The 25,401-nt window shown below is 45.1% G+C and overlaps 2 protein-coding genes across 2 annotated transcripts in view; both read left to right on the top strand.

Moving 5' to 3' along the window:
• The window catches only part of ADPRHL1 (ADP-ribosylhydrolase like 1), a 38,081-nt gene extending 29,331 nt beyond the window's left edge, over positions 1 to 8,750 (top strand). Inside the window, exons 4-6 of the mRNA XM_004704421.2 lie at positions 1,783 to 1,910; positions 3,412 to 3,544; positions 7,851 to 8,750. Coding sequence (XP_004704478.1) covers positions 1,783 to 1,910; positions 3,412 to 3,544; positions 7,851 to 8,008 — 419 coding nt within the window. The 3' untranslated portion in view covers positions 8,009 to 8,750. The remainder of the gene's footprint in view (positions 1 to 1,782; positions 1,911 to 3,411; positions 3,545 to 7,850) is intronic.
• Positions 8,751 to 19,273: 10,523 nt separating this feature from the next.
• Positions 19,274 to 25,401, top strand: part of LOC105978786 (flocculation protein FLO11) — a 19,133-nt gene continuing 13,005 nt past the window's right edge. Inside the window, exon 1 of the mRNA XM_045283930.1 lies at positions 19,274 to 19,342. The gene's annotated coding sequence lies outside the window, so the exon portion shown is untranslated. The remainder of the gene's footprint in view (positions 19,343 to 25,401) is intronic.

Below are 25,401 nucleotides of genomic sequence, written 5' to 3'. Positions count from 1 at the left end.
CACTGCCTGGCGTCTCCCTTCGCCTACCCCTCTGTTGCCCATCCCCCAGAGAGGAGGTTATATGTAGCTCCCTGTGATCAATTCCCCCTTTCTTCCCTCCTGGTATCGCTACTGTCACCCCTGGTCCTGAGTGGTTCATCTGTCCTAGATTCCCTGTGTTTCCAATTCCCATCTGTACCGCTGTGCATCATCTGGTCTAGCCAGGTCTGCAAGGCAGAACTAGGGTCCTGGTAGTTGTGGGGAAGGAGACTGTTTTTATTTTAAGCCCTTACCCAAACACGAGGGTCAGTCAGAAAGTAGTATTATAAAACCCTAGAAACCTTTATTAAAGAAACATGAGAATGTGAAGCTATGGTTCCTCAGCATATCCTTCATCGAGGTTTATACGCTTCTGAAGGTGGCATTTCCATCCCTAGCCCTTCCCCAGAGAACCCGGGCTCTTCACTTTACACTACATCCAAATGCCAGCAGGGCGTCCTCAGGGGCCATGGAATCATGTTCCTTTTCACTGTTCCTTGAGTCTGAAGAATAAAAAGATGTCTGAAGGGCAAGATCGGGCAGGAGAGTGGGTGGGGTAGGATTTCCCAATAAAGTTCCTGTTGGAAAGCCCTTGTTAACTCCAAAATGTGAGTTAAAAAAATGATGGAAAACAATTCCTAAGCCCAATTTTTCTGGTTTGTTTCTGACCCATGCAGTTTTCAATTTTCTTAAAAATTCTTCCTACAAAAACCACCAAAAAATGGACAGTTTCGGCAACTTTCGGAGTGGTTGTCTTCCGCCTTATAGGAGTGCCATGAACTGGCACAGGCTCAATGACAACAGGTTTGGGGATTGTTCCGGGACCGTCAAGAAAATCCATCAAAGTGACTCCTTAGGAGTTAAAAAAACAAACAAAAAAGCCACCACAATTTTCTGAGCCGACCTGTCTGCCTTGAATTGAACTGGACCAATAGATCCCCTTGAAGCAATTACCTCAACTGGATATTTTAATGCATCCCAATGATGCCATGTTAAATGTATATTACTGGGGGTGGGGAATGTGTGGCAACAAAACACTTGCCTGCAGCCTGAATTCCGATCACAGAGATGATGGGCGAGGCACACCGTTGGGAATAAAACATGCATGCGGGACTGTGCCCCTCGGAGCAGCACTCCGCTTACTCTGGAACCAGCCAATTATCCGGAAGTACGGGTCCTTCCGGGGTCCGCAGGTGTCTATACCGTGGAGTCCTGCCCCGGGTTTCCGAGACTGACACTTGTCATCTCAGTTCACAGCATGAACCCTTGCTGCCAAGGCTTGCCTTCTGCCTTCTGCCTTTGCTTGCTTTCTTGTTTTAAACTAAGTCCGCCCAGCATTTCTGAGGGCTGGGTTGCCCCCCCGGGTTGCCCCCCCACCCCATCACCCAGACACTTACCCTAGTGAAGCTGTGCCCTGCAAGGGTCTCCTGGCGCTTCTCTGGTTGGAGAAACCAAGTCCAGAACCGCAGCGGCCAGCTGTGCTCCTTTCCCTTTGCCTCCATTTCCAACGCGGACGGACCTCCCCCTTCCGCTCGGGCCCGGCTCCTCTTTTGTTCAACATAAGCCATTTTCAAATCTCAGGAGCAATTGCCAAATAGCGGACCCCAGGGACAAAGGGCTGGGGCCGCCCACCTTCTCCAAACCTTCTGTTGAGGTTGGGTTTCCCCTTTTTGACTGACAGCTTCTCTGTACCCATCCATCCTCCCAGTACGCTGATCACCAGCCTAACCCCCGTGTCAGTCTTGCCCTCTTCTTCCCGTGTAGAATACCAGGAGCACTGGTTTTACTTTGAAGCGAAATGGCAGTTTTATTTGGAGGAGAGGAAAATTGCTGAAGACAACGGAAACAAAGCCACCTTTCCTGAGAATTATAACGCCGAGGAGAGAGACAAGGTAACCCCTGTTGCTTAATGAATGTCTCGCTCGTCTCCACCTTTGGGCTGTGGAGGACAGTGCGACAGTGAACAGTGGAGTTGGGCTTTCTGCGTGAATTCTTGTTTGCAAATCTCCAGGGAGTGCACCTGGGATTGGGATCGCGGAGCCCCTATGGCCTCGGTTCCACTTTTTGAGCAACTGCCAAAATGAGAAGCTGCACCACTTGACATTCCCATTAGCCATGGAGGGGAGTTCCACCCCTCCTTCCTTCCCTTCATGTCTACGTGAATGCGTGTGTGCGTGCATGTGTGTGGTTTATTTATGGTGAATTTGGGGGCGGGGGAGTGTTTACATTTCAGATCATCACCTCTGCGTTCAACAGGTCAAATCACTCTTCCTCTCCCCACCTGGGTCCGCCCCACCTCTCTCCCCTGCTTGCCTCCATCCTCCCGTCCCCACAATGGGATCCCATGCCTCCTTCAAAAGCAATGCCGAGAACACACAGCAAGTCATGGCATGGGTGCACCTGGAGAATATCGTGCAGAGTGAAATCAGTCGGTCACACAGGGCCAGTACTGTAGGAGACACTACTGGAAGGACAAACACCAAGACAAGGACTCTCGTACCAAGGGAACAGATTGTTGAGGTTCCCAGGGGAGGGAAGAAAGTAGCGGGGGTGGGGGTGGAGTGGGGGGGGTTCACATTTTCCCTTTCAAGGTGATCCCTCCAACCCCATTACTTACGTCCATCCCGTACACCTCACCTCAATGCAGTGATGGAGACATGACAGCCCTGAGTACACTCGGTGTCTGTGATGAGGCAAGATAGAGGCGCGTGGATGTGGGGGTCCAACTACCAGTGTCCACTGCTGCCCTTGCCCTGGCTCTGACCTCTGTCTTCAGTCTCTTCTCCACCCAGCAACCACAGCCACTCTTTTTCAAACCTGCAGGACACTCGCTCTCCTTCCCACACACTTGGATTCCCATCACACAGAGAACAAATGCCAAGGTCTTTTGGGATGGTCTCTGGGTCCTGCCCTGATCCGAGCCCTGCCTGCTGTTCTGACCACGTTCACCAGCACCTCCTCCCTTACACTTGGCCCTTCTGTGGCCCTGCCAAGCTTGCCTCAAAGCCACAGCACTTGCTGAACCCTTTGTCTAAAATGCTTGTACCTTCACTTTATTCAGATCGCTACTGAAGTGTCACCTCTTCAGAGAGCGCTTCTCCGACCTTTCCTTCTACCACAGCCCAGCATGACATGGGCTTGATTTGCTTCATGTCGACTTCAGCTCTTGGAATAGAAGAGCCATGGGAATGGAGTCTTCTTCTGCTTTGTCATGTCCCCCACCATTGGAGTAACACCTAGCACAAGGGTGATGCTCAAGAAATGTATAGTGAATGAATGAATGAATGAATTTACAGTCCAATGGGAATTAACGTATGGATACTTTTGCTTTGCCTGACAACTCACCTGGTTTTATTTGGGGGACGTGCCTCTGACTGATGGCTCTCTCATCAGACTTACAAGAAATGGAGCTCAGAAGGCCGAGGGGGTAGAAGAGGCCATGATGCTCCCATGATTGCCTATGACGCTCTGTTAGGAGCAGGCGATAACTGGACAGAGCTCTGTAACCGGGCCATGTTTCACGGAGGTGAGTTTGTGTTTCTTTCGTGGTTTGGGGCTGCCAAGTGGCTGGCAACAACCTTCTCAAAGAGAAGTGCCTTCTCGGCCTGTCCTAGGGCGGCAGGTTGTGGTGAGAGACGGTTCTGATAGCCCCAGGAAGTGTTGTAGATTGCCTTCTAGTCTTGGGCTCCTTGGCCCTTGACCTGGCTGAAGGATGTGCAGGCTCAGAGATTATGTAGACATCAGGTCAAGCCACAGACTCTCTTGGCCAACCGAGGATGGGCCAACAGTCCATGTTTCAGTCTTTCAGGCTGGAGTACTGAGCTCAGGTAACAGTTGGTGTCCTCAGGGTGGAGGGAGCTCCTCGCCTCTTTCTTCTAGCTACTGATGCAAGAGTGAGGTAGATTTCACTAGCAGTGTTGACCGAGTCAGAATCCTGTTTCTCTAAAATGGCCCTCCTTACCTTTTTAAAAAATACAACTATTTTATTGACATATGACTCATATAACATACCATTCCATGGTTTAAATGTAGTTCAAAGAGCTGTGCAACCATTAGCACAACTTGTTTTAGAACATTTTCATCATTCTTGTGCCTTTATTATTAACTCCCCATTACCCTCCAACCTCCCTTAAGTAACTATTAATCCAATGACTGTCTCAATGGGGTATCTATCCTGGATTCCATATAAAGAAAATGATACAGGCAACAACGAAGACAACAAAATAAAACACAGAGAGACCTCAGTCCAAAGCAGAAGATCAAAGAAACTAGAACAGATTTTTTAAAATGGGTCAAAGGGGAAAACAAATGAAAACATGTTAAATTTTAATCTAATTGGATCTGTAGTAATCCATTTTCCATTACACTCTGCCTGAGGGCAAGACGGTCCACAGCCCTCCCTGGTCAATGGTCTGAGAGAGTCCGGTTCACAGGGGCGTCTACAAACAGATTGGAGGCTTTCACTGTGATCCATAACCTTCCACAAGCTGAATGCTCAGAATGGAAGCGCTAGTCCAATCCCTCCTCTGGTCTTGAATTTTGTTATTTACAATCCTTGGACCACGCGGACCAGTGGATTCCTTCCATGTGAACCTAACTGATGCCTCGCTTAGATGGCTGCTTGTTTAAGACAAGACTCTCAGACCTCACACACTCTTCTTTCTGATGGCCAAGATTGCCGACTACCCGATTCACTGCACTCTTAGAGACTCTGTGCAGAGTCACGTTGGAGTCTGGATAATCCAGCGTTGAATCCTGGCTCTGTCGTTCCTGCCAGCGACATCAGCCTCGAAGCCTCTCTCTTCATTTGTGAAAGAATTCCCGCCTTACAGATTTGGTGTAAGACCTCAAGATAAAATGCTTCTGAGTTTAACACATGCTTCTAAAAAAAGTGCGTGTACAATGAATAGCAACTGTTATTAATCCATAAGACCAGATTCATTTGCCTCATTTCATTGTGCATACTTTTATCATGGTAGCTCCTATATAGGATATACATATATCCTCTATTGTTGTGAGCATTAAAGAAGATAATAGTGAGCAAACGTTTAAATCTCAGCTTGAGGTAGGATTCTGATAAATATCAGTTTCTATGATTAGAGCCAAATATTATTTCTCCTGCCCGACCTTTCAGCATCCAAAAGCCCCTCAGGAGCTCGTCTGAAATACAGCCACTACGTGGTTGGAGATGCTGACATTTAGTTCCCAGGAAAACCCAAGGATGACTTTTCCTCTGAAAGAGACCACACAGAGACTTCAGCAGGCTAAGAGTAAGCCAAGAGGGGCCCGGGCAGAACGAAAGGGCATGGTAATGGAGGTACGGCTTGAGGAAGCAGCAGGGTAGGGGAGTTACAAAGACGAGTGGAGAGGTGGAGAGGGGTGAAGGATCATCAGGACGGGAGCTATTTTTGAACACACTGGAAGCAAATGCAATCTTGGCGGCTCCTGCTTCTTGATAGCTACGGCACTCTTGGCTGGAGCTCAAGAGTCAAGTCACGCAGAGCATGTGAGGGAGGTGTGGACAGCTTGAGGTGAAAGGTAGGATAAGAGAGGAGACGACTGCACTGGTTTGTGCCCAAAGGTGGCAGAGAAGCTATGTGTGGAAGCCTGGGAAAGCCGGGATGGAGAGTTCATTTCTGAACGCAAGCTCACATGGAACGCAGATGCCCATTCCTCTACAGTGGTCTCCAGCCTCCACCAGCCTTCCCCTTCACCAGGACGGCAAATGCATTCCTCTAGAATCACATGTATGTTGTAAGAGCCATCGTGTATATTGTCAGAGGCTGGAAAGTGCTGTGTGACCTTTTGTTCCACAACTAAAGCGAGGGATGAAGCAGAAACGCTCTCATGACACACACTGACTCATTATCACTGAGGAGTGATCACCCCTGCCACCCTTACGTCCTTTCCTGAGGGCAGTGGGTGGGTGAAGGAGCACCAAGGAAGGCACACGAGAACCTGCCACCCGAGGCGATGGAAGGGGAAGTAGGAGAGGGCTGAGAAAGACAGAAGCTGCCAAGACTGAGTTGACATCGACACTTTATCCGGTTGATTTATTTCTGCCTATCAATGTTTAGATTGTTTTCTCCAGACCAACCCCACCCTACCCAGGTTTTCCCAGCATGTGTCCCTTGTCCTAGGGCTGCCCACCCTGGTCCATCACACTCACTCTCTGCACCGGGGCCCCAAACTCATATCAGTTACAGACTTATTGGGCTTGGACCCCAACTTCACTTTTCACCAGTCATAGACCTTTGGCAAGTTATGTAACCTCTCTGTGCCTCAGTTTCGACATTCTTAAAAGTGGGCTAAAGCCTATCTTGTAGAATTGCAATTAGGACTAGACATCATGTGGAGTGTGTTACTCTGGTTTGACTAGAGAAACAAGTTCATAGACACTCATGTGTGTAAGAGAGAACTTTATATCAAAAAGTAATTATACCTTAAGAAAACAGCCTTGCCCAGTCCAGATCAAGTCCATAAGTCTGATATTACCCGCTTCAGACTCACGCAGCCATGCAATGACGTCAAATGCAGGAAGATCACAGACCAGTGGGGGGAAATCTTGTGGATCCAGTGGCAGTGGAAGCATCTCAGTACTGGCGTGGGTCTCCACATGGCTTCTCCAGCTCCAGGGCTCTAGCGTAGCTCCATATTTCTGCTCAGCTGAAAGACAAAGCAGAGACAGTGTGTGTTTCTGACCTCCAATGAGCAATTTATCTCAGTGGCATTTCCAAATGATGTCAGCAAGCTGCCACCTGATTGACAGGCTAGACTCCCCCACTTTGCAAGTTGACACCACTTATATAACTACCACATAGAGTATACAGCACAATGTATAGCACACAGTAGATGCTTGATAAATGTGAGTGTCCCTGTGTTTGTGTTATGAACATTGAAAAAATAAAACAAAACACAACTGAGTAACTTAGCGGGTGATGGAGGCTATGTGAAGAGAGAAATGAATGGTGGCCCCATGTGTTCAGGCCCCAGAGAGGAAAGGATGAAATAGCTTAGAAGTTTCCATTTTTTCTCAGAGCCAGCAAACCTCTGAAGTCTGGAATTGTTTTCTAAATTTAAAAACAAGCAAACACAGGGCTGAGGAGAACAAAACAGCTTGTACAAGTTGCACAGTTCTAAAGTGAGTCAAGACTTGAATTCTGGTCTTGGAACTTTAGATGCAGGGCCCCACCCACTCCTCAGTGCTTAATAAAAGCAGGAGAGAACAGAAGAAGCATTGGCCCAGTGGGAGGGCGGGAAAGATGATGAATTTGTTTGGGAACACAGTGATTTTTTTAAATGATACTGAGTGGAGACATCCTGGGGGAAATGGTCCAAAACATCTGGAAAACTAGAATGGAAGTACAGATTCAAAACCCCAAAATCCCATACTTTTGAGCCTATTTAGACTCACGATGGCCCCACGTGTTACTGAGTAGATCTGTTCCACAGGGTTTTCCTAGAGCCCTGGTGGTGTTACACATCGGGCTGCTAACTACAACGTCAGCAGTTTGAAACCACCAGTTGCTCCAAGGAAGAAAGCTGAGGCTCTCTTCTTCTGTAAAGAGTTGCCGTCTCAGAAACCCACGGGGACAGTTCTACCCTGTCCTGCAGGATTGCTGGGAATGAGTTTGCGTGTCTGAGAGTGAATCTTTCCTGGCGTGGTTTGAGCCACCACTTAAGATAGTGTCTAGCCCAACTGCCTGGGCCACCAGGCTCCTGGTGACATGGACAGGGCTCTGCACTGGTGCATTTTCCAGATCACTGTCATGTGTGCTTTCCTGCATGCCACTGCAGAACTCTACGAAGGACCCTTGCGTTTTGTGTTTCAGGGGAGAGTGGAGCCACTGGGACAATTGCAGGCTGCCTGTTCGGATTGCTCTACGGCCTGAAAGATATTCCCAGAAGCTTGTACCAGGACCTCGAGCACAAGGAGAAACTAGAAAGCTTGGGTGAAGCCCTTTACCGCCTGTCCACAGAAGAAAAGTAAAGCCATTTCTGCCCTTTCCCCCTTTCTTTAGAGACCAGGCCAAACCCTGGGGCACCTCCCTGGTCTTCCTTCGCAAACTGATAGACTTGACTGTGGCAATGCTTTATGTATGCAATTTCCAGTCAGCAAAGAATCCATGCTAATGTTTTCCCTCCCAATCTCAGGACCCTAATTGCTATTAAAAAAAAAAATACATCGCTTGTCCTATGAGAATGGTTTTGCTGATCCTGATCCAAACCCCAGTGAATTATCAGCGTGGTGTGTCAACTCTGCTTCCAAAGAGAACAGTCACATAATCGTTTCTCGGACAACTGGTGTATTTTTTTCCAGTGCAAAGCTAATGCTCTCCGCTCACTTATGCCAGCAAGACTAACTACAGTGGCCCTCCTCCAGTGTGCCTCCTCTAATTGTCAAAGCCTTACGTCACTGTGTTTTTCGACCTTAGACAGGTTTCTTGACCCCTGGCAAACCTATTACATCTTCATCCATTCATTCACTAGGGCCCCATCAGGCTCTTGTTGGCAATATGATGCATATGTAGTCTGACCATAGATGTTTCTACAACAACAACCAAAGAAAAGAAAAGAAAAAACAATATTGGGTCCACTTGGGATGTAGCCAAAAGAGCACCACGGGGTCTAACCTGCCCCACCTACTATGTTTTTAATCACACTAGAGTTTTACAAACAATCTCTTTGGAGCAATTTGCAGAGGAAATAAACGACTGTCATGCCGGTCCGAAGCATGCTTCTTCTCTTTGGTCTGGATTTGTCACGTGCAAGTGGGTTAATAGCCATATTGCAGACAATCCCGGCTCCAGCCAGGTCCTCTGAGAAGGAGAGTGTTGCTCCCTGTGGCTGCTCGCTCTCTGAGCCTTGGAAAAGAGAAGAGTCGCTCTTGCTGTTAAAAATAACTTGTGGACACCTCTTTTTTTTTTTTCAGTAGCATCTGGTGTGAATAAAACAAGCAGTTGGTGATTGACGTTTAACACTGGGCTTCGGCAGCTTGTCTAGAGCCTGTCTGGTGTATTGCCATCTACTTTTTATTTAAGAGCTGGCCACTGAATAGAGCTGGGTGCAGTCCGCAGAACAAATCAGGGAATGCCAGTCCCCAGGGAGAAACGGGAATTCCCACAGCAGTGCCTCTGCAGAGAAAATGAGACCGAGAATTGATTTGGTTGAATTCGGGAAAGCATCCAACATGCAAACTTCGAATTCCCCGAGTCTGTTTTTCTCTTTCCTGGAGAGAATAATTTAGATAAGGGAAGTGGGGGCTATCTTTATCACTACACTTAAGATTTTTCTATAAGGAGACAGCTAGATTGCCAGGCAGAAATTCCACCCTGTCTTGTGTAGTGATGTAGGTGAGGATGACATAAACCAGGCACAGAGAAGTTGAGTTGAGGTTTCCTCAAATTACCTGGTTTTTATCTCCCAGGAGCCCTTACTTTCTTACCTCCCTTCCCCTGGTAGAAACAGCGCTTGGATTTCATACAGAAAGCCAGGAGTGTTCTATTCTAGGCCTTGAGAAAATGGGAGGAGTTAGTTGATTTTTTAAAATAGAATATGCCACTTTTCACTTGTTAGGAAAGGCTAAAGTTTCCTTAAAGTCATCAATATAAGTTAACGAAAGACTTTGTGGGCCCTTATACATTAAGCAAATTAGAGCAGAGTTTTACAGATCTTATTTTTTAACAATTTAACCAATGTTTGCTCTTACTGACGCTTTTCAACCCCAAACACCAGAAAGAAAGACAAGCGTAGGTAAATAGGGTTCCCGCACTATTTCAGTTTGGTTCTGCATGGTTGGTGGCCAAACCAAACTTCTAGGTATGGAGACAGTTAACTGGAAATCGTTTTCAGAAGAAGAAACCAGATACAGGTAAGTTAAAAGCATCATATTGCACCAACTTACCCTAAAAGTAAACTTCTCTTTTGAACTTTACAAAAGAGAATGCTGGTCTCAAAGTGTAGAGGTCACTTGAATTAGAATAAGGGCAGACTGGTTCTCTATTTTTTTAGACAATCTTAGAGAATTAAACCTAGTCTTAACAATAATAAGTTTATATTCATTTATAATAAAGTCCATTGCCGTTTACTTGATTCTGGCTTATGGTGACCCACTGTATTACAGAGTAGAACTGCTGGATAGGGTTTTCTTCACTGTGAGCTTGTCTTTTTACTTTAACACGGAGATTTAATCACTCACAGCTGAGGAGACTTGACGTTTTCATTCAGGACGCCGCTCCAGGGGAAGAGCCTTGCCTTTCCATCTTCTGCTGCCTGGTTCTTTGGGGCTCTCCATGTGTCTTAGCATTATCCTCCCCTGAGTCTAGGAGGTTCTCAGCTCGGGGTCCCTGGTCCAAAGGACGTGCTCTGCTTCAGGCTCTCCTTTCTTTCTCCGCCCCCCACCCCCAACAAAGTTTTATTAGCATATAATTCACACTTGTTCATCGCATCAAGAATTACACAACCACCCATCACCACAGCCAATTCCAGAACATTTTCTTCACTCCTGTATTCTTCATGATTGGCTCCCCATTTCCCCACAACCTCCCCTGCTATGCCCACAAGGAAGCATTCCTCAAATCACTGTCTCTGTAGAGTTACCTATCCTGGAATTCAAATACAAAAAGAAATTTTTAAAATAACTAACAAGAATACAAAGTAAAACAGATTAAAAACCTAAATAGAAAAGGAAGCATAAAATATTTTAGAACTAGAACAAATTTAAATGGATCGTAAGGGAGACCAAGTGACAGGGTGCTAAATTTTAATATTACTGCATCCCAAGTGATCCAGTTTGTCATCATAGTCTCTCCAGAAGCTGATGACCAAGCCTGCCTTCCTTGATGCCATGGAGTGGGTTTGAACCCTCAGCCTTAGGGTTAGCAGGAGAGTGCAAACAGAATCACCAAGCAGGATGCTTTGAAATACATGAATTAAAATACAATTTCTTAGCAGCATAAAATAAAAGCGAAGCTCTTCTCCCAGTTCCCTGTGAAGAGAAAGGCAAACCTTGAACAGAAACTCAAAGCCATCGAGGTCATCTAGATCTCCCCGACTGCATTTCTGAATTCAGTCATCACTCGTTTCACGTTAGTTCAAAAATAATATGTGCACACATATGCGGGGATTCGACAACCATAAAATGACAGCGTGCAGACACCGAAGTTCTTCCTACTCTCAGTTAGACTAGACCATTACCTGTGCTCAGACATTGTCTGTACACATGTACTCAGGGGTGTGTGTGTGTGCGTGTGTGTTGCACACTCCTAGTTGTATGTTCCTCACACACGTGCTTTCTTTCCACAGGTGAAAACTTTATGACCACAGTGGTTTCCTTGTTGCCTTAGCTAAGTTTTCTTTATAACCTCAGCCTTTCTGTATCTACCTCATCTTCTGTATTCCATTGTACACGTGTCATCATTTATACCGTCAAACCCCTGTTGATACCACTTTAGATTGTTTTAATGACTCTTTTAAATACCTTTTATTTATGTTTATTTCGAAGTATATTGATTCCTCATCTCTCCAACAGAGAAATGATGTAGCAGTAGCACGATGGTGACTGGTTTCATTCTAGTATACGTATTTCTTGCATTTAGTACTTCTGAAACTGAGATACTGCTTGTGTTTTGTTGTTTTCAGTTTAATTGGCAGAATTTTTTTTACCCTCCTCCGGTACATCTTACAATCAATAGCATGTTGGAGTTAATGAAATAAGGGCTGTTAGATAAGATTCTTCTTGAAGAACATTAAACTTGAACATCCAGCGTGAGTTCACAGCATCTTTGAAACGCCCACTGCCTTGCAGGCCATGCGATCGCTTAGTCCAGTTGACAAACCAGGATGATTGAAAAGGTAGATGTGGGTGCAGATGGGGGAGTCACCTACGGGGCTCATGGCTTCCTCCTAAATCTGTTGGCAAACACCTATTTATTAATGGTCTATTTTCTAAGATTGTATGGTATGAAACTGGAACTTGGGATACAACAGCTGTGGTGCTGCTAAGAAATGCTGGGCTCCAACAACAAAGACTTGGGTATGTTTTCATAACCACACAGGATCCCATCCTCTTGGCTTCCTGCTGTAGGATCATTGGAAATATTCCCTCATGAGCGGGTTCCACAAGGCACATTGAGGAGTCGAATTCCCAGCCTACATGCAGTGTGTGCTGTACTTCTCAGTAAGTTGATTCAGGGGGAAAAAACAAAACCCACCCTTCTTTAGATGCCTCATTTCCCAAACTCTGTATAAGTGACTGGGCATTTGTGTTTCAAATATTTTTTTACCAATTTTTCATTTCTAAAAGCCAGGTAAGAGGTAGGTTTGGTAGATAATGTCATGACTGTCTGAGAATTGGTGAAAACTACCCAAGAAAGTTAAATAACTTGACAAGATCAGCCCACTCTGGGTGGACTAGAGTTGGTGTGCATCTAGTAGTAATCAGGTGGCCCAATCAAAAGCATACTTACACGATAGAAGCGAGTGAAAACCCAGCATTCCAACGGCCTATTTAACTGATAGTAGTAATAATATTAATGAACATGTATTGTAAATTCTATGCTGCATGTAGGAGCTCTGGTGGCATAGTGGTTACAAATTGGACTACTAACTGCAAGGTCAACAATTCGACACCACCAGCCAGCTCCATGGAGAAAGACAGGACTTTCTACTCCCATAAAGAGTTCCAATCTTGGAAACTCACAGGGGCAGTTCTACTTTGTCCTATAGGGTAAGGCGACCAGATTTTAACATTGGTAAAGCGGGACACCACTGATAGAACTCATATCCTGGAGAAATAGCCACACGGCAGCCGAAAACCTTATACCCTAGCTTGTCATGCATTCTTTCCAAAAATCGGGACTTTTTTAAAACGCTGTGGGACGCCAAAAGCGGCACGTCTGGTCACCTTACTATAGGGTCACTATGAGTCAGCGTGGACTCAATGGTTCTGAGTTATGTGCTGCGTGTTATTTCTGGTAGTCTTACACTTCCTTGTAAGACAGATCATATTTATTAACTCTACTTTGAAGCAGAGGAAATGAAGATTGGGAATCTAAACTAAGGACTGCCTGACAACCAAACTCAAATTTCTTAACTGTTACCCTATAAAGTCTGCCTAATCCAGTGAGCTTTTCACTGCCATCTGTGAATTCTATGAACAAAACTCCTTTGGCAAAAAATATAACACCCAAAGTGTATGTCAGAAGAGACTGTGAAATGCACTCTTGAATGTAGAGTAGCCAAAGGAAATGGAAGCAATGATAAAGTAAGAGAGTTGAAAAGAAAATTTCAAAGGGAAGCCCAAGAAGACAGTAGAATATCACGATGAAATAAGCACATTCTTGGAGTTAGAAGGCTAAAACAGGAAAAACATGTTCAGCATATCTCAAGCTGAAAAATTCAAGCCAAGAGTTGAAATAGTTAAGGATTCCACAGACAAAATATTCAATGATGCAGAAAATATCAAGATGATAGGAATGTATAGTCACTGTACCAAAATTAATTGGTCAACCAACCATTTCAAGACGTAGCATGTGATCAAGCACCAATGGAAAGAATGAAGGGAGGAAGAAGTCCAAGATGCACTAGAGCAGAGATTCTCCACCTGTGGGTCACGACCACTTTGGGTGGTTGAATGACTCTTTCACAGGGGTCACCTGATTCATAACAGTAGCAAAATGACAGTTCTGATGTAGCAATGAAAATCATTTGATGGTTGTGGGGGTGGTCACCACAACATGAGGAACTGTTTTAAAGGGTCACGGCATTAGGAAGGTTGACAACCACTGCACTAACAGCATTGTCCAAAAGCAAGCCTCCAGAAATTGACTGCATATCAATTGAACTGTTTCAGCTAGCTGCTGAACCACTGGAAGCACTCCTTCAGCGATGCCCAGAAGACAGCTACCTGCCCAACTCGCTAGAAAGGATCCATATTTGTACCCATTCCAAAGAAAGGTGGCCAACGGAATGCAGAAGTTATGAAACAATATCATTAATATCACATGAAAGTAAAAATTTGCTGAAGATCATTTTTAAATGGCAATGTAGCAGCGAGTCTACAGGGAGGTACCAGAAATTCAAGCTAGCCTCTGAAGAGAACATGGAATAAGAGATCTCACTGATGATCTTGGCTCAATGCAGAGGGTTGACTCTGCGAAGACCTTCAGTTGTGTGGATCGTAACAAACTTGGTGCTAACACGAAAGAAATTGGAATACCAGAACGCTCCATCCTGGACATGTGGAATTAGTACATGAACCAGGAAGCAGTCATTGAAACAGAACGAGGCAATATTTCATAGTTTAATATGAAGAAAGGTGGTATCTTTTCATCATACGTTTTCAGCCTGCTGTTGTTAGGCACTAGCAAGTGGGTTCCAACCCATAGAGACCCTATGCACAACAGAAGGAAACACCATCAGGAACTCAACCTGTTGCCAACCAAATGATCCGAGAAGCTGGATCATATGAAGAAGGCAGCATCGAGGTTGGAGAAGGGCTTATTAACAACCTCCAATATGCAGATGACACAACTTTGCTTGCTGAAAGTAAAGAGGGCTTGAAACACTTGCTGATGGGAATGAAAGACCACGGCCTTCAGTAGAATCTGCAACACAGTGCAAAAACCAAAAATCCTCACAACTGGACCAGTAGGCAACATCATGACAAATGGAGAAAAGATTGAAGTTAAGGATTTCATCTTGCTTGGATCCACAATCAGGCCTCATGGAGGCAGCAGTGTAGACATCGAAGGACACATTGCCTTGGGTAAGTCTGCTGCTGCACAAGATCTCTTCGCACGTGTGGAAAAGCAAGGGTGTCGTGGTGAGGACTGAGGTGTGCGTGGTGTTTTCAATCACTCCAGGTACATGTGAAAGATGGACGGTGAAAAAGGAAGACCGCAGAATTGCTCCATCTGAATTATGATGTTGGTTAAGAATACTGAAAATACTGTGCACTGTCAGAAGAACAAACAAATCTGTCTTGGAAGGAGTGCTGTCAGATGCTCCTCAAAAGCAAAGATGATGAGATGCACTTTGGGCCAGTCCCGGGAAAAGGACCTCAAGCTTTGTAAAACAGAGCGGCAGCGGCAAAGAGGAAGACCCTCAAAAAGGTGGGTTGGCACAGTGACCGCAACAATGAGCTCAAATCTAACAATCGTGAGGATGGCACAGTCGTGCTTCCTTCTGCTGTACGGAGGGCTGCTATGAGTGGGAGCCAGCTCAATGGCACCGAGCACACGTGCGCACACACTCCAGTGAGCTTTCCATTCACTACAGTCCGTGAATGCCATTAACAAAATTTCTTGACAAAACGCATAACTACCTTTACTAAGACTGATGATAGAACAACAGAACCGGCAGTGATAAATACTGTATATCTTAACTATGGATTGATTATTATTTTATCAGGCACTATGCTAATTGCTTAATAGAGTTTCTCACCTAGTCACCACAACACAAACAAACAAAAAGCAACCTCGCTGCTATGGAGTTAATTCTAACCAATAACAACCTCGTAAGACAGAGCAGAACTGTCCCTGTTAGTTTCTGATACCGTGGGTTTCTTCTTTTTAATCATTTTATCGGGGGCTTATACAACTCTTATCACAATCCATCCATCCATCCATGGTGTCCAGCACATTTGTACATTTGTTGCCATCATCATTCTCAAAACATTTGCTTTCTACTTGAGCCCTTGGTATCAGCTTTTCATTTTTCCCTTCCCTCCCCGCCCCTCTCCCTCATGAACCCTTGATAATTTATAAATTATTATTTGTCATGTCTTACACTGTCTGATGTCTCCCTTCACCCACTTTTCTGTTGTCTATCCCCCAGGGAGGGGGTTATATGGAGATCCTTGTTTTCGGTTCCCCCTTCTACCGCACCCCCCCTCCACCCTCTTGGTATGGCCGCTCTCACCCACTTGTCCTGAAGGTTCATCTGTCCTGGGCTCCCTGAGTTTCCAGTTCCAGTTCCTGTGTACATGCTCTGGCCTAGCCGGATTTGTAAGGTAGAGTTGGGATCATGATAGTGGGGGCAGAGAGAAGCATTTAGGAACTAGAGGAAAGTTGTATGTTTTTCATCGTTGCTACACCACAACCTGACTGGCTCGTTTCCTCCCCACAACCCTTCTGTAAGGGGATGTCCAATTGTCTACAGATGGGCTGTGGGTCTCCACTCTGCACTGCCCCTCATTCTCAATGATATGATTCTTTGTTCTTTGATGCCTGATACTTGATCCCTTCGGCATCTTGTGATCACACAATCTGGTGTGCTTCTTCCATATGGGCTTTGTTTACCTTCAAGCCTTACCATCAGGCTAGATGACCACTTGTTACCTTCAAGCCTTTATGGGAGTAAAAAGCCTCATCTTTCTCAGAGTAGCTGGTGGCTTTGAACTACTGACCTTGCGATTAGCCAGTATGCCACCAGTACTGTCATTACACCGTTTTATAGTTAGAGAAGTGAAGCTTCTTTGACCATCATCCCTTTGCTTTTAGCCATGACCACTGTCTGCCGTTTACTTTGGTATCTCCATTCTCATGGTCAGAGCCACACCTTTGCAGGCAGGTGACTAGAAACACTGGCCATTGGGCTTTGGGAGCCCTAGACAGCCTTGCTTTTTGGCTCTGAAGCTGCTGAGCCTATTTAGAAAAGATTCATCTCTCAGAGCCTCAGCTTCTCTGCACGTCCAGTGGAGCCTGTCTTCTTCCCTGGGTGGGGCAGTGATTCATGAGGGCTGCCAGAGCCTGCCACCAGTGCCAGACTCACATAAGCGTCTCTTCACGTCAGCCACGTCTGGCAATGCGGGCTGGGAACTGTAGCCAGGCGTCCTAGTCATCCCCCAAAATAAGTTGGCCACCTTGCTCTTAAAACAACCTTGGTGTGCACTCCCTCGGAGGCACCTCATCTTGGTCACAGACACCCAGGACGTTTTCGGAGAGGGTTTGTGAAACACTTGAATCCCTTCGCGTGGCTGTCAGACTGTAGAGTTTATTCTCAAAATACATCCCTGAGGATTTAGTCGGTCTGAGAGTGCCGCCAGATTCCATTGCATCTGGAACCCCAGCCGATGTTCGCTGTCTCTTGAAAGACCGTGTGTTACACCTGGACCTTCTTTTTGTTCTGTTGCATTTTCCTCTATAACCTTCTATTTTTAAATCCTTTTAAACCTTCAAAGAAGTTCAAAGAATTTCCCTACTGCCTTTACCTAAATTCACCAGCAGTTAATTTGTGCCCCATTTGTTTTCTCTCTTTCTGTAAATATGTACAAAGCAGTGAGTCTCAACCTTCCTCATGCCATGACCCTTTCATACAGTTCCTCATGTAGTAGTGACACCCCAACCATAAAACTATTTTTGTTGCTACTTCATCACTGTAATGTTGCTACTGTTATGAATCGAGTGACCCCTGAAAGGGTTGTTTGACCCCCAAAGGGGTCGTGACCCACAAGTTGAGAAACACGCATATATGATACAATATAATGTTCTTATATATCAATATAATTACATAATCATGTATTCTATAACATAGAAAATTATTATATATTAAAAAGTATGTAGACAAATGAAATGAAAATACATTAAAAATGTTCCAGAAAATTTTAAAGCTCCCTCCTATATAGTTCATATAATTAAATATATTATAGAATTGATAATATTGTATAATGTCGTATATGAATATATATGCACATATTATTGCTGCATGCCTGTTTTTCCCTGACCCACTTGAGAGTACTCTGCAGTTGCAAACATCGTGTTCCTCTGACCCGTAAATATTTCGGGGTGGATTTCCCGGGATAAGCACATCCTCTTCCATAACTACCACGGTGCCGTTTTCCACGGTCAGGAGACTTGGCATTGCTGTAGCGCAGCTGTCCAATATGATAGCATCGTATTCCTTATTCATATGTGGCCCATGATTTCATCAGGGTCCTTTCTTAGCTATTTATTTCTACCAAAAATTCATGTACAGAATTCCACCCTATTTCCACACCACGCTCTTTGCACCCTGCACATTTTCTCCAGGGGGGAAATGAATTAAACGTGCTCGGGATTGAGCATGAGGAGAGCAGGTGCCATAATTCTTTACTGGCACAGGGCCCGGGACAGCAGACATCACCCCGGGTTCTCTGTCCCTGTTTCTTGAGTCAGGGTCCCTTTGGGGCATGTGTGGCTGGCCAGAGCCAAGGAGGTTTGGTTTAGGAATAGGACTGTGGATCTCCCAGTCCAGAGGACCACCCATCATTTCTTTAACCAGATGCACAGCCAGCAAAATCTCTATATTTAAATTATCTGATTCCTTAATGCCGTTTAAACTGCTACCGACCTAATTCCTGATGTATAGATGTGCATATGGAATCATTAGCAAGCATTATGGTGCTTTATGGGAAAATAGTTGCTATTCAAATGATGGGTACAGATTATGTTAACAGTTCATGTTAACACTGGCCCCTACCCAGGTCAATGCCTAGGTTTTACTAGAAAGTAATGGATTTCCCGATGTTAGACTTCTCTTTTATTCCACAAATTTATGATTTGAGTTTATTTGGAAAGCTTTGTGAGCCTCCATTTAAAAGGTCTGTGTAAGAACCACATCTATGTTATTAATAACTAATCTAGGTTGTTTCTTTTTTTATATAGCAGTAATTTTTAGCAGATGCCCAACAAATACCCTAAAATAGGTCACTGAGCCTGTGTAAGCCTGGGCTTTGAGACAGATTTTTGTTAATCTTTAAAGCGCAGTCAACGTATCAAGGTCAGCTCTGAAAAGTACTATTTAAATTAAAGGTGTTTTATGAGAACTTCCTGAGAGATCAACACCCTGCTGTGGGACTCTTAGCCTATCAACAACCCAACAAACTAATGGAACAATGGTGGAGCCAACAGGCTGACCGGATACTTCAAACTGACTCAGTTGGGAGGGCAGTCCCCAGTCCTCCCTGATATCAACCAGGCAGGGCAGACTACCTCCTTAAGTATCTCCGTCTTCTGAGGCCCAGTCTTGTCCACCTCTTCCCAGTGAATCCTGGGAAGAGTAACACAGTCAGTCTTCTCCATGACCCCCTTGGAAGCAGCTTGGTTGACCGCTAACAGCCTTTGGGAATAGATCTGAGGGACCCAGAGATGCAGCCAGGAAGGCTAAGACCCGATAGGCCACCCTGGCTTCTTTCTCTCTCTTTCCTCAGCCTTCCCCAACTAAACTGGCCGCCTGCCTTCCCCATACCCACCTCTGTCCTCCTTTCCTCTTTCCTGAGACCCCAGGTCCACCTCGTGTGTGTATGCAGGTAGTGCAGGAGGAAGCTGAAGCCCAGAGCAAAGCGGTGAGTTTCCTGAGGTGGCAGAGCTCGGAGGCGAACACGATTTCCTCACTCCTAGTCTGCTGCCTTTCTCCCAGCCCTCACCTCCTCTGACAGCAGATTAGAAGCACAAGCCCCGCCCCCGAAGGCCATGCGCTCAGCAAACGTGTGGCCCAGCTGTCATGTGAGTGCTAGACTATCAAGTGAGCTATAGTCACTGCTCTCCTGGCCTTCACAGTGTATGGGGCAAGTTGACATGAACAGCAATACTAATAAAACACACTGAGGATATTATAATTGAGTACCACCTATGTGCTAGGTGAGAGAAAACAGAAAAAAAAAGTTACACTGAGTCCATCCTTTCAGACTTCCAGTCTTGGGGGAGAGAGCTATTGATGGAATAATTCTAAAGCAATCCAATGGGCCCCATCATGCAGGCCTTGTCCTAAGAGTGATGGGAAAGGAGGCCCCATAGTACATATATTGTCAACCATTATTTAGAAAAAGCCGTTCAACTATCCTGTAATCAGAAGAAAAAAAACAAAAAAAAACACCTCACTGCCATCGAATCAATGCTGAGTCATAGCAAGGCCCTGTGACTGTAACTCTTCACGGGAGTAGAAAGCCTAGTCTTTCTCCCAAGGAGCCACTGGTGGTTTTGAACTGCCGGCCATGCAGATCTCAGCCCAATGCATAGTCACTACAACATCAGGGCTCCTATCTTATCATAGTAGCATCTAATTCTCCATTTCCCTCTACCTCCTAAAATAAAGTTGACTAGGTTACTATCAGGGTATATATAACCTTGGCCCAAACATATGACTCTTTTCTCTTCCGCCTATGTCCTGAGGAGGTACCTGCAATAGCAGAACCAACAAGAATCACGGTGGCCATCTACTGCATGCACACCTGAGCGTTATCTTCTCTACAGGACACTTAGCTGGGTTCTATGAGCATTTCCACCTTACCGAAGAGGAGACTAAGGCTTAGAGATGTTAAGCAACTCATCCAAGGGCATACAACTAATGAACAGCAGCACAGCTGGGATTCAAGCCAGGTTCAAGCAAGCCCCTGAGCATGTCTTCCAATAAAGTTGAATAATAAAACTGTTATTGGCCAGAAGGTTCCGCAAATGAATGCCCTCTGAGTAACTAGAGGTTGCTTGTCCTTGAACAACTTCATTTTTTTTTAGAATTAATTTTTTAGGTCTGAAATTGAATTGATAGGAGGACATCAACCCAAAAAGATAGATCAAAAGTGATTAGGCCTCCTGCTCGGATCTATAAATACCAATATGGCATTCTTCATTCAGCATGTTGCCCAACTTGGTGAAAGTCTCTAGCCTCCTTATATTTTCAAATGACCTCTCTTTCTAGCCAAAGCAAGTGACACAACTAAATTAGGAAAGTTTATAGCACCCCTACTGTTTATATTGGCCCCCTGAAAGAAATAGATTCCATTCCTGTCCTGGGAATCTGACTCTCTGGAAAGGATAGAGAATCTGACACAGCTCAACTGTAAGTTTTCCAAGTTCCTAAGGAACATCATGAACAGGCTCAAGTTGTGGTCCAAATACATGTCCATCCGGCTCACTGTTGGGTATGGAAAAGGTTCTATAATGAAGGCAGCAATTAACCAAAGAAAACCACAGAGATTCCACAAATGAGTCTTTGCAGGAAGCACGGATTAAATAGAACATGATCTGCTTTGAGGAGAGCAAACTGATGACATAGGGATTCATTCATGCAACTTTTTGGTAGCATTTTATTACAGCTTAGGCAGTGTCGTCAGACAAGAGCTCTATCTTCAAGTCTGGTGGGGCAGGCAGACTGATGGACAGAACACCTCTTGAATGACCATGCCTTAAGGGTTGTGTGTACAATGTTCTGTAGGAGAATTTGCTGAACTGCCCAGTCCTCTGTGGAAAGGGTGGTTTAACAACACTGCTGAAGGGGAGTCCAGAGATTTGCCTTGATGGTCGACTTCCCAGAGAACACAGACCCCAACTTCATGCTCAAGGAGTTTCAGCAAGAGAACGACTTGCCCCAGAGGGATCCTGAAGGATGGGGAAGTCATTGCCAGGAGAGGAGAATGGAGGCTGATCTGGGCTCAAAGCAGTGCCCGTGCAAAGGCACGGAGGTGGGAGGGAGGACAGCCTGATCAGGAAATGGAAGTTCAGGGCGGTTGGAGCAGGAGGGAAGCCGAGAGGAGAAGCCGAGAGGAGGAGGAGCCTTGGCAGCACATTGCTTCAGTGCACCGCTGCTAACAGCAAGGTTGCCAGTTCAAGCCCACCTCCTAGTCTAGGGGAGAAAGGCCAGGTGGTCTGCTCCTGCAAACCCCTGAGACCCCCCTTGGGTTAAGGCTGGAAGGCAAGGGTGCGTCCTGTGGAGTATGTGTGCAGTAGGAAGGCCAGGCTGGTTTTGAAGCTTGGGGCTTGCTTCAGCACGCTACCCCTGCTGGTAATGTGGAAGGTGACCTGGAGCACTCAAACAAGGATGTTCACTGGAGCATCCAAAACAAATTATCATATGTACAGATATGCTTGGTACAATTTATATCTGGAATGTTATGAAAGCTGTAAGCGCTCCCAATAAAATTATTTTATGAAAGAAATTTAAAAAAACAAATTATCTGGGCCAGACATTTGCTGCCTGCACATAGTTAACATTTTAGTGGAGAGAGGGCCAGACAAACATGAAGCAAATCATTTGTTTAACAGTACTTGGGAATCTCAGAAAATGATAAGCACTATAAAGATCATTTTCCCAGGGTGATGGTGGCATCGTAGTTACGCATTGGGCTGCAATCAGCAGGGTTCACAGTTCAAAACCACCAGCTGCTCCATGGAAGACAGACAGGCTTTTGGCTCCTGTGAGCAGGTGTAGTCTCAGAAACTCACAAGGGCAATTCTACCTTATTCTCTAGGGTCCCGATGTGTCGGCATTGAGAGGATGGCCGTGATTTGCTGAGTTTGAGAGATGGGTGTTGCGTTTGAGCCAACGGCATGTGTGAAGACCCAAGGACTGAAAGCTCTGCTTGGAGTGAATAGCTAGTGCCAAGGTCCTGAGGCAGGAACGAGCGAGGCAAGTTCCAGGCACACAAAAGATGGACAATGTAGCCGGAATATAGTAAGAAGGTGTGGGGGCAACAAGGTGGGGCCAGAGGGGGAGGTTGGGCTCAATGCTCACGGTCTGGAGACCCGTTTGGGATGTACCTGCAAACGGGGCCACAAGCCAAGCTCAGTAATGAGAATATTGGTGGGGAGAGGAGGCTATGATGACAAGGTGGGGTGCCGGGAAAGCCTGTATGCAGATTCCTGGCGAACAGAATTCGCCATTCTATCACGAGGGCAGGAGCGAGCAGAGAAGTGAGCACCAAGAGCAACAAGGTTAAGTCTGGCTAAATTTCAGAACAGATTTTTGGTGAATAATGGTTATTAAGCACAAGTAAATCATTGAAGGGAAATAAAGGCCTTCCAGGAGGTGGTCCTGAATCTTTGCAAAGGGCCCATCCTGCCAGGTCACGCCTGAGGTCGCCTTGGCAAGGCATGGCTTAGCTAAAAAAGAACTTTATAGTTCTGATCTAATCCCCTACCCCTTGGCCTATAAATCTGAAAGAAGCATCCTGACCTTCTCTGGGTGAAGGCGTTGCTCAGGTGGTTAGGAAAGCATTCGGGAACTTTTTTGAAACTCTACCCCTGAGCTGGTCGATAAAGGCCCTTTGTAAGTGATGCCAATGAACTGCGAGTAACCAGCATTTAAAACAGTTCTGCAGGGCTAGTGTTTTGGCGGTTGTTAGGCTCTTCAATAATATATTTTAATTTTTTTATTGAGAGTTGGGTGAAAACCATGATTTCATGAAAACCATTTAAACTTTATCATTGAGCAACAAACTGAAATGTGGTATAGAAGGATGACTTCAACAGAGAAAGCTAGATCGGATTTAGATCCCCTGTATGTAACTGCACGCAGTGAAAGCCCAGGACATTTGTGCTCCCAGAGTCACCCTTGTTATGAAGGTGTGCCACTGTGGTACCCCAAACCAATGTCTGACCCTGAAAACCATGCTTTGGAGCAGGTCCAAGGCACTAGTACCATTCCTGGGATGGCCTTCTCAAGACGTGAGGTCTAGAGAAAACTGAGACGTTTGTAAAACCGGTATTGAACTTCATTTCATCCTCACTTCTTCCAAATCCCAATATAAAAATAGGAGGTTACATAGAATGTAATACCAACCTCATTTTGTCATTTTTCCATTTAGACCGGAGAGCTCAGGGCCCTGTCAGCAAGGAAAGCAGTTAATGGCAGATTAAGTTCATGAGCAGTTGATCCTCTTATCCCTTTATTAAGACAATTAAAATGTCGACAAAACATATCATCAGTGTGGTTATTTCAGTCATCTTAATGACTCAACCTGCGAAGTCCTTAGGGTGATTGAAATGACCAAATGAGCAAATGACGCCCACGAAGTGACAGAGTGCTGTGACTGGACAGGGTCAGCTCTCTGTGGGAAAGGTGAATGTGGCTCTTATTCATGCCTTGGACGGGGCCATACCGATTTCCGTTTCCTGCCTGGAAAACGAAGTTCTTCACTAGATAGTCTTTGCAGTCCTTCATGAGTCTCACTGGGCTATTAAGATATTTATGCTCGGGTGGCACGTAGCTGTTAACCTAGGTGCTGTCCTTAGACACTGCCAAGTACACTGTGACTCAGAGGAACCCTGTGTTCACCAGAACACGACACTATTCAGTCCTCTGCCATCCTGGCAGTCAATGGTCATGGAATTCACCCATCTTTACCGCAGTATCTTTTTACCGTTTACATGTGTTCTCAGCCACAAAGCTATGTGGCTTTAAGAAGAAGAAGAAGTAATAAATCAGGAGGCAGTTTAGTACATTGCTCAAGAACAAAGACTTGGAAGTCATAAGGGGTGTGGAAACGTTTTCTCTGCCAGTGCCATTGGGATATTTATAATATTATTCTCAGGTCATAGTGGTCAAATATTTAATTAACTCACCCCTAATGTGATGGCTGGGACTGATGATGTGGAGGTGCTTATACAGCCTGAGGGCTGGATGTTCCCCACACCAACAGTCACTGAACATTCATTGAGAACTTACTGTGTGCCAGACATTGAGCTAAGGGTTAGCAACACTGCATAGAGATGCTCACCGAATACATGAAATAATTAGAAGAATTAAGTAAAGCTATGACAAAGGCTGCTAAATAAATAAATATGTGTGTGTGTGTGTGTGTGTGTGTGTAGAGAGAGAGAGAGAGAGAGAGAACATAAGACCTCATTTAAGACCTCATCACTTCTATACCACATTAAGGATTGGGTGCATCAGACTTGCCTGGAAAACACTCCTCAAGGTCAAACAACAGGCCTGTAACTATTTATAGGCTTTTCCATTTTTGTCATTGGCTTTCTTTTTGTTGTTATTTGTTTGGGGGTTTGTTGTTGTTTTTGTTTTGTTGGTTTTATCTTCAGATATTATTTTGCTTGGCTTTGCCTAGTTTTTGCACTTATTAATGTCTCTGTATGTCTACCTAGGTAAGATAGGTGGGATAAACAATTCAGAGAAGAAAACAATGGGACCGACGGTTCTGGGGGGAAATGGGAGAAGGGGAGGTGGGAGATAGGAAGGGGATGAGGATCAACCAGCCCAGGGACAAGGGAACAACAAGTGAACTAAAAATCAATGTAGAGAAGGGTGTAAGAGGCCTAGTGGGGCTTAATCAAAGGCAATGTAACAAAGAAATTACTGAACCCAAATGAAACCCAAACATGATAGTGGAACAAGAGGAAAGTAAAAGGAAATAGAGGAAAGAACTAGGAGGCAAAGGACATTTATAGAGGTCTAAATACAGGCATATACATATGTAAATATATTTATGTATAATGATAAGGAAATAGGTTTATGTACTTATATCTATATGTTAAGAATTAAGTTTGCAGATGGACATTGGGCCTCGACTCAAATACTCCCTCAATGCAAGAACACTTTGTTCTAATAATCTCGCACTCTGTGATGTTCACCTTCCTTGACATGATCGCTGAAGACAAAATGGGTGCTTAAGCA

The sequence above is a fragment of the Echinops telfairi genome, unplaced genomic scaffold (genome assembly GCF_000313985.2).
Source record: "Echinops telfairi isolate 266 unplaced genomic scaffold, ASM31398v2 ScPeMD7_7467;HRSCAF=8505_1, whole genome shotgun sequence".
NCBI classification, from domain to species: domain Eukaryota; kingdom Metazoa; phylum Chordata; class Mammalia; order Afrosoricida; family Tenrecidae; genus Echinops; species Echinops telfairi.
Note: the sequence above shows the minus strand (reverse complement) of the source record. Positions and strands in the feature narration are given on the sequence as shown.